We start from the raw sequence: 9,665 nt of genomic DNA on the forward strand, positions 1-9,665 counted from the left end.
ATATATCGTTTATCGCCATGCAGCTAAAGATCGAGATATGAATTTTGGGTCATATCGCCCAGTCCTAGTTGAATGTAATCTAATGTAGAGAACGAGGTCAGTGGGCCCTGCCGTTATCTTTACTGGCTAACTGACGCATTGCTAACCGGGCTGACCCCTCGGCCAAACCCCTGCAGCTCAAAAACTCGGAGCTCAACTGTTTCCCACCAGGCTGCCCCTTTATTATTCTTACTATTATTAAGTATAAAGAAACCTTTGCTTTGAAATGTCCTCAGTGAAGGAGGAATTTAAATCACCTGTGACGGCCTTGCAGCTAACAGTGGACTCACGTGGCTCCACTATAAAGGACCCAGAGCCTGTAGTGATGAGCCGGCTGTTGCTAACAGTGTGGTGAACACGCTAAGGGGCGGGGTTATTAGTTGTTCAATCTAATTGGTACAGGGTTATTTGATGCCCCATGCTGGTACATTTTGGTGTCCTAAACGTTATGCAGCCATTCTTCACTGTTGTTGAGAAACGCCATAAATGTGTTAATCTAGGTTCATCTTTTATTAACACTATTAGAATGACATTGCAGATACAAGTGGCTGAAAGGCGGAGTGGGCTCTGCGTTAGCAGCAGGGTGAGGAGTTGAGTCATTTGGGGGGACTGAGAATAGGGCTGCTACTCCTCCACATGGAAAGGACACGGCTAAGGCTGACAGCAGCCGTCCCATGTTACATGGAAGCAAAGACTGAAAGTGGCCGTGGGATGTACCAGAACACATTCATTTCACGGCTTCTGTAACACTTTTCAGACTGAAAGTATAAATATATTTGAGATATTTTATAAAAAGCTTTTTTCACAAGCCAACACAAATATAGATGGTGAGTAAAAGTCTGAGCCACAGGCCTGAGGCTGGTTCGCTTTGACACTGAACCAGATCTACTCATGAACATTTCCCCCATCGTGACGTCTGGTTTTCAGCAGTGAAAGAGAAGGCAAAGCTCAGAGCGCGCACACAGGACTGCTTTAAAGCCTCACAGACACACATGCACAACAACTCAGAAACATGAACACACACCAACTCCTCCTCATCCAGGACATAAAACAGTGTCAGAACTCTTTTTGTTAGCTGTTAATGTCAGAAAGCCAAGGACAGAGTAACAGTGATTTACATTTAACAAGGAGGATGTGGGACAAAGCGTGGCAACACCACCAAGTTCTTCCGCTACAAAAGAAGAGTGTCTTAAACTCTGCATATGAACGTCTCCCCACACACCAAAGAACACGTTAAATACCCGTCCTCCCCGTCTTCGCTCGGGCGGAGAAAACCCTCAGAACCTACGGCCGATAGGTCGGACACCCACATCGGTACCACTGAAGTCTTGTTAATGCTCGATCGCTAGCAAACACTAATCTTCTTCACTAACGGGGACCTGGATCTAATGCTTGTGAGGGAAACCTGGCAGAGAGCCGGTGAGTCCAGCTGTTTTATTCAGCTTTTACCTTCTGACTGTGAATATCTTAACGTGCTGAGGATGACTGCGCGTGGTGGTGGAGTGGCGGCTGTTTTTAGGAAGAAGCTCCCCTGCAAGCATCCCTGCCCGACACTCGGTGCAGCTGTGTACAGACCTCCATAATATCCCAAGGATTTGATTCAAGACTTTTCAAACTTTTTAGCTGGTCTCGTACCAAGCTTTGATAAATCTGAATTGTTGGAGATTTTAATATTCATGTGTGTTGTCCCTCCAGTCCGCTGGCCAGAGACTTTATCAGTCTGATAAGACTCCTTCAGTCGTGCTCAGTTTGTGTCGGGGCCCTAAACAGGCTCATACGGTGGATCTTGTGCTGTCTCTACGGTTACCGGTCCTAAACATGAAAATACGTGATGCTGTTTTTCTGTTGTATTTGATATATTTTTATTTCACCGCCATTTTACTCCTCTTATTCCAACACATCGTTGTAGTGTGTTTAACCCATCTGCAACACAACAATTTTCTATTGCTTTTAAAAAAGTTTTAAGATCTCCCCTCGACTTTGGTACAGATGACATCTAATTTTTATAATAAATGCAAAACTGTCCTTGATGAGGTTGCTCCTCTACAAACTATGAGTGTGAAACCACAATGGGACCCGTGGATAAATGACACCACTCGTTCAGCCAGACGAGAGAGCAGGAAGGCTGAACACAAGTGGAAAGACGACGTCGTTTCTCATCCTGAGCGCCCATCTGTAAAAGCAGAAAAGTCCATGTTTTTTCTGATGTTGTTGAGTTCCAACAATCCTCTGGGTCTCTTTTCAATGATTGACTCTGCTCTGAATATTTCCCCAGCTTAATAGTTAGTTCAGTTTGTTATCAATAAGATAAAACAGCTTCGATCGGCCTGCCCTCACATGACCTTTCTAAAATATTCACCAGCTGTTTTTGATCAGTTTGAGCCTGTGTGGTTTGATCAGGTGGAGGAACTATGTAATGGCATGAAGACGTCATCTTGTCCAAATGATGTTGTTCCAACAAATCTTTTAAAAAAGATTTATACTATACTATATTTAAAAAACCTAATCTCGATTCCTCGGTCCTCTCAGATTTCAGGCCTATCTCAGAGCTTCCCTTCCTCTCAAAGATTTGGGAAAAGATTGTGTTTGTTCAGCTGCAATCTTTTGTAAATGGACACGATGTTCTTGAGAGGTTTCAGTCTGGTCTTAAGGCTCTTCACAGCACTGACACTGCACTTTTAAAAGTTCTTAGCGATCAAAGGCAGCGGTCAGGTTTTGAATCTGACCGCTGCCTTTGATGCTGTTGACCACAGCATCTTGATCTCACGACTGCAGCATCAAGGGTTTCCCATTGGAGTGGTTCATACCCGTCTGACAGGACTTTCTCTGTGAACTTTGGAGATTTTATCTCAGCTCCCCTTACTTGTGGCGTTCCTCAGGAATGTATACTGGGGCCAATGTTATTCTCTACCTATATGCTGCCTCTAGGTCTAATTTTCAGTAATAATAATAATAATAATAATAATGGATTGCATTTATATAGCGCTTTTCGGGGCCCTCAAAGCGCTGTACAATTCCACTATTCATTCACTCTCACATTCACACACTGGTGGAGGCAAGCTACAGTTGTAGCCACAGCTGCCCTGGGGCAGACTGACAGAAGCGAGGCTGCCATATCGCGCCATCGGCCCCTCTGGCCAACACCAGTAGGTGGTACGTGAAGTGTCTTGCCCAAGGACACATAGACCGAGACTGTCCGAGCCGGGGCTTGAACCGGCAACCTTCCAGTTACAAGACGAACTGCCAACTCTTTGAGCCACAATCGCCCCGTAAATATAACATTTGTTTCCATTCATACGCCGATGACACTCAGATCTACCTCCAACTAAAGAGAAGCTGTCCTGCCCCACTTGAACCCTTACCTCATTGTCTCAGTGAAGTTAAAGTCTGGATGGCCTCTAACTTTCTTAACTTTAATGAGAACAAAACCAAAGTGATCATTTTTGGACCAAGTGGTAATCCCAGCACCTCTTATTTGAACCTACACAGCTTTGAGCCTTTTATTAAGTCGCATGCCAAAAATTTGGGGGTTATATTTGGCAATAATCTCACCTTTGAAAAGCAGATTAGCTCAGTTGTTTTTCAAACTGAGGCTTTTATCTAATGTCAGGTCATTTTTATCTTTTAAAAACTTTGAAGGAGCGATCTATGCTTTTATTACATCCCAGCTGGACTATTGTAACTCCTTATATGCTAGAGTTAGTCGGACTTGCCTTACAAGACTGCAGTCGGCCCAAAATGCTGCAGCTCGTCATCTGACACAAACTAAAAGACGTGAACAGTGCAACTTTAGACACTACATGGTTGAATAAACACTTGTTTTTGAAGGTTATTCGAACTTATCGCGATATATATTGTGTACTGTGATATAGCCAAAGAAATATCGTGATATTAGATTTCTTTTCTCATATCGCCCAGCCCTACTCTGAACCTCTCCTGAATGACTGAACTCCTCTTATCACAGAATACATCCACCTTTCCAACAAAGGCTTGGATCTTAGATGTCCAGTAGTGTTAACAATAAGATTCTTAGTTACTGTGCATACTAGAGCTGGGCGATATGACCCAAAATTCATATCTCGATATTTTTTAGCTGGATGGCGATATACGATATATATCTCGATATTTTTTTTAAGCCATAAGGTAAGAACAAAAAGAGTTCTTAGTCAAAGCTGTGTCCCAGATGTCACACAGACACTTTTATTAACATACAGCGTAGATGTACATGAAGAAATTACTCAAAAATAAATTATCAGCATTTATTAAATAATAATGCTCCATAAATAAAAGAAACACAATGTTGTTTTTGTGCATAACAAAAAGCTCACAACTGTGCAGTCAAAATGTAAACTAACAGACGCTGAGCATAATAACAAAGAGACAGATTTCACAGCTGCTCTGTTCCCAACTTCTACTGCGTGACTGACAGCCTGGAGTTTGAAATCCTCTTTGTAACCATGTCTCTTAACAGGTGCCATTTATGGTTCTTATACACACACAATACGGTAATATTACGTTGAAGCACAGTACGTATCACTCCGCGAGGCTCCTCGGTAGCCGTAATGCTCCGACAATCCATCAAGCGGTGCGGCTCCGTAGCTTACCAAAGTCGTACTAAAACATGTTTTGACAGATTGCTGAGCGCCGTGTACCACATAAAAACGGTTCGCGGTCAGTAAGCACAACCAGAATTCATACATAAGGCGCACTGTTGATTTTTGAGAAAATGAAAAGATTTTAGGTCATGCAGCCCCTGTGGGCTGCATGTCGTTAGCGCGGTTAGCTCGTTAGCGTGGTTAGCTCACTAACACGTTGACGCCGTCCAGCCCCACCATGGGGCGATCCACGGTAACTCGTTAATGGAGATTTGCCGTGTTCATCTTGTCGTTGCCTGCAGGTGAAGCTATGGGGGAGGAGGGGGAGTTGTGTTCAGTGAAGGAGAGGCGAGGCCGAGTAACGCAGCGTAGAGACAAAAATGGACGAAAGAGAGGCAAACTTGCGGCTCCACAAGTATAATTATAACGTAACATATACTATATCGATATAAACGATATTGTCACATCTCATATCTCGTATGAAAATATATCGATATTTTTAAAAAAAACTCGATATATCGCCCAGCTCTAGTGCATACACTTTCTGTGAACATGCCATGCTGTCTCATGGTGCTGCTCTTTATAAACAGGGCTGCACATAAGTGGTCCGCAGGTGCGCATGCGCTGTCAAAATAAAAAACGTGCACCAGATAAGAAGTTGCAACGCGCATTTGCGTACATTAGATTTTCTGGAGGAGGACAGACATTTGTTTAGAACTCTTAAACATGTTGAAGAAGCAAGCTCCTTTAAGCAATTACTTTGGTGTTCCTCCACCTCCAAAGAAATGTCAGAAGGAGTCTGAACCGCAAAAGAAGCACGTATTCTCGGAGAAGTGGTTGCAGGAGGTGAGCTGGCTTCAAACAAATGCTGAACGCACAGAGATGTGGTGCAGAATATGCTGTGAAAATCCCACTCTAGCAGACAAAAACAGTGCCTTTTATATAGAAACTAAAAACAGCGCATGCACACCTGCGGACCACTTATGTGCACCCCTGTTTATAACCACTCTGTGATGCTGGGGGGTCAGCAGGGTTAGGTTTAGTTTGGATGGACAGCCACAGTGTCACTATGACCTACATCACTCTGTAACTGTACTGTGCTGTGATTCTAAACAAATAAATCGTGTCTTTTTAAGACAATGATCCACAGATGATGTAATTATTGTCCGATTCTATAAACATATCAGGTGTAATTGTAGATAGGGCTGTTCGATATAACGACATATATCAGATGACGATATAAAAACGTCTATCGTTTCATTTTACGCTATCGTTTGTTTCATGGTGTCGTAAAATAAACTGTTTACAGCAATATTTGTTCATGGTTTTGATGGTCACTGTAGCGGCTATATTCATTTCTTAAAGTTCTCTTTTTCGCTTATATTTAATATAACCACACTACGGACGGACAAGCGCCTGTTTTTACGCGTTGTCCTTAGCAACAACGACGGTAAAACCATCGCGTGTCCGCTGTTTTATTTTCCACTAAACCTTTCACAATAAAGCTCAAGATCCTGTTGAGACTTTTCAAAATAAACTGAATCACGTGAAAGAGTACGCAGAGTGTTTACGGATGAGAAGCAACAAAGAGCCGTCAGGTGCTAAAAAATAACCCTTAGACTCAAACCTTAGAACAGGCTTTTCCCCGCAGCACGCCGTGTAATAAATACAAAGAAAAGCTGTTACAACTTATGACTAAAAATGTATCGTTTCATGCATCGGTTAAAACACTCGACTCCAGGTACACGACGCCCAGCTGGAAACACTTCACGCAAGTCGAGCTGCCCGAGATTCACAGAATTTACAGAAAATGTTACATTTTTGTGATTTATATCGTTATCGGGACGATAGATGTCTTATATCGGGATATGAGATTTTGGTCATATCGCACAACCCTAATAACAAATGAGAAAATAGCACAAATAACTGTCCTCTGTGTTAACTTCAAAGAGTTCACACTGGTGTTGACTGTCTGCCTTAAATATGTAAAACAAATGCAATTACAAACCAACTACACAGCGTCAGCTCTGAACACAGCACAAACAGCCAAATCTCTGCTAGCTGTACCTCAGGAGGTAGGGCAGGTAAACCACTAACTGCAAGGTTGATGGTTTGATTCCCAGTGGCTCCAGTGCCAGCTCTGAATGCCAAAGCTTGCTGGGTGAGATACTTAACCTCAAGTTTTCCTCCAATGCACAAATTTACTATTCAAATGTTAGACAGCACATGTACGAATGGGTGTACGAGGCTTTGTTTCTCTTCTTCCAGGCTGTTTTTCATCTTTCAGATTAGAACATCTGGCAAGCAAATAACTCAAAATATTGTCAATAATAAATACAATACTGTGGAAATGTCTGGGCTTTTGTGTCAAGCTGTTAGAAAAAAAAAAGGGTTTATAGATATAATTTAAGTTTGGTTATTTGCTCATTTGTTGCCTGTAGACATAATACTGCTTGTGCTTGAATGATTCACAGGTCAGTGTTAAACAGCTGTAACAAACCAACAAAGAAACAAAACAAACCCATTTATAAATGGTCAGGTATGAGAGAGCTGCTGCTCCAGACCATTTTAAAACACGTCTGTCTTCCTGCAAGCAAAAGATCAACAAACCAGGGTGGCTCAACACTTTTGCACGGTGGATAATTCTGCTGGCTCTTTGTTTATATTTCACTAAGTTCACAGTCGTGTTGAAACAAACCTTACTGTGCATTCAAATGGAACAGACTGACACACTTTCACCTTGATTTCCTGACAGGAAAAATCAGCAGATACATCCGACCTTATAGTCATTTAAACAAGTCCGCGCGTGGATTTGGTGGTGCTCTAAATACACAGAGCACCACCATATGTGCAGGCGCACAGGCGGGGTCAATCCTAATGTGTTTCTTTTCTTCATATTCAGTCTATTCAAAATCAAAGGGCAGTTTCACGGACTCAAACACAAGTGAGATTTACAGCTTGTTCCAACACAAGCCAAGCAGCTGCCACTCCACATCAAACTCACCCCACGGTTCAACAACATCAGGTACCAGCCGCACTGGGAGTGCCACAGTGGGATTTCCCAGTCCTACACATAATCAGGTTTTATGGTGTGATAAAAGCTGACACCCTGTTCTAGGTTAACATGAGGAAAATGAGTAAGGTCAGTGTTATAAAACGTAACGTCGACAAAACAGACACAGAAGAAGTTTAAAGTTCTTCATTAGTTATTCAAGCTGTCTTCTTGAATACATGTACCAGTTGTATTACTGGTACCAGTTTTATTACTGGTACCAGGTACATGGATAAATGGACTCCTAGGAGACATCCCAGCGAATATTCGACACTTCACGCTGATTGGGATACATAACGTACAAAGACATGTTTGTGACAGTGCTTACCCATTCGAGGACACGAATAAATCCCAAAGGTTCCTTCAGCGGTCCAAGGCCCAGAGAAAATCCAGCCATCGCTTTCTGTGCACCAAAGACACGCAACCAGGTATAAACGAAAAGCACCTCTACAAACGGCGATACGTGTTGGTCACCTTGCAGCTAACTGACCCTGCCCTGGTTAAAGCAGCTGCATGCTAACGCTAGCTCACGTCAACTTAAGCACTTTAAAAAACTCACAAACCTGAACAGTGTCCATCGAAGTGTGTAAAAACTAGCAGTTAGTGTCCCGGGACTACTTTTGTCAGTTTGCATGGAAAGCTAACTTCAAGTTGCTCCGTCTGCTTTCTGCCAACGACATAGGAGCTAACAGCAGGGGGCAGTCTCAACTGTGCACGGACTAGTGATGCGCGAGTCATGAACGAATCGTTCAATACTCGAGAATCACTTCACATGAATCATGATTCACAAGCTCAACTGACTCACTGACTCATCCCTGTTGCTGTTAGCAAACTAATTTCATTAGTAGAAATATATCTAGCTTATAATTAAAATTGTGTGGAAAAAAACAACATCCAGTTTCTTAACAAAAACATTTCTGCTCTGAACTGGAAGAAAAAACCCTGAGTAGAAGCTCACATCAAGACAATAGCTCCTCAGTTCACAGTAGCATCGCTCTGCTAACATGCTAACAGCACATTTAAGTTACTCACCCCCTCCTTTCCTGTGCTGAATCGTAGCATAAACGAATCACTTGCTGTGTCCAAATTCATGGGCTGCATCCTCCTGAGCACGCATTTGTAGACCGATTACGTCACAGCGACGCGCCGAAGGCTGTCCAAATTCGTAGACTCCTCCAAATGCAGCCGACAAATGCGTCCTCCTTTTCCCCGAATTTGAAGGATGGGTCGGGTGTGTCATTCGTGGCCCACCATATCCCAGAATTCATAGCGCGGCCCAGCCAAACTGCAGTTTCCGGCAATGGCGGCCGCTACTAAGTTTTAAAATTACTGTTATTAATCCTTCTGGGTCACAAAATAAACTTTTAACATATTTTCAGGCGAGAATGTGGGTGTGTAAACTTGAAATATCTGCTCGGTTTATCAAGATATCGCATATTTGCATAAGTGCGCCGACGTTTTCGGAGACGTCTGATACCCACCAGCTCGATAGCTAGCCGATAGCTCGAGGGTCACTGAAGCCGCCGAGAACGGCACAACTCCCGGCACATCATTTTCAGATCACCGCCGACTTTCGCTACACGGGTTAAACGTAATATATAAGTCACTTAGACAACCTAAAAATGTTATTGTTTGGCTTTTTTCAGTGTTTTATTTGTTCGTGAGTAAATCGGTTTGGCTGAGATTAAAGTTATTAGATTAGATAAAATAAAACTTTATTAATCCCCCGGGTGGGTTCCTCCTTGGTTTTTACACCACTGAATAAACGTCAAACAGAAAACTGATTAAACAGAAGTATGAGACGGTCGAGAATTTACCCCAGTGTCCTGTTATATTTTAAATAGCAAGGAGCAGACTGCCGAGTTTATTAAACTCCACCGAGACATCGGTGACGTTAATCAGAAGGCTAGACCGTCCAATTTCACGGCCGTTTACTTCCGGCCTACCTGACCTTCTGAGGACCCGGCCCACGTAGACCG

General features: G+C 42.9%; 1 protein-coding gene across 1 annotated transcript in view; it reads right to left on the bottom strand.

The window, feature by feature from the left end:
• Window positions 1-8,393, bottom strand: part of sypl2a (synaptophysin-like 2a) — a 39,841-nt gene extending 31,448 nt beyond the window's left edge. Inside the window, exons 1-2 of the mRNA XM_063474965.1 lie at window positions 8,250-8,393; window positions 8,015-8,089 (exon numbers count right to left, since the gene is read on the bottom strand). Of these exons, the coding sequence (XP_063331035.1) occupies window positions 8,015-8,089; window positions 8,250-8,264 (90 nt within the window). The 5' untranslated portion in view covers window positions 8,265-8,393. The remainder of the gene's footprint in view (window positions 1-8,014; window positions 8,090-8,249) is intronic.
• Window positions 8,394-9,665: the final 1,272 nt, after the last annotated feature.

This window comes from Pelmatolapia mariae, linkage group LG5 (assembly GCF_036321145.2).
Source record: "Pelmatolapia mariae isolate MD_Pm_ZW linkage group LG5, Pm_UMD_F_2, whole genome shotgun sequence".
Lineage (NCBI taxonomy): Eukaryota > Metazoa > Chordata > Actinopteri > Cichliformes > Cichlidae > Pelmatolapia > Pelmatolapia mariae.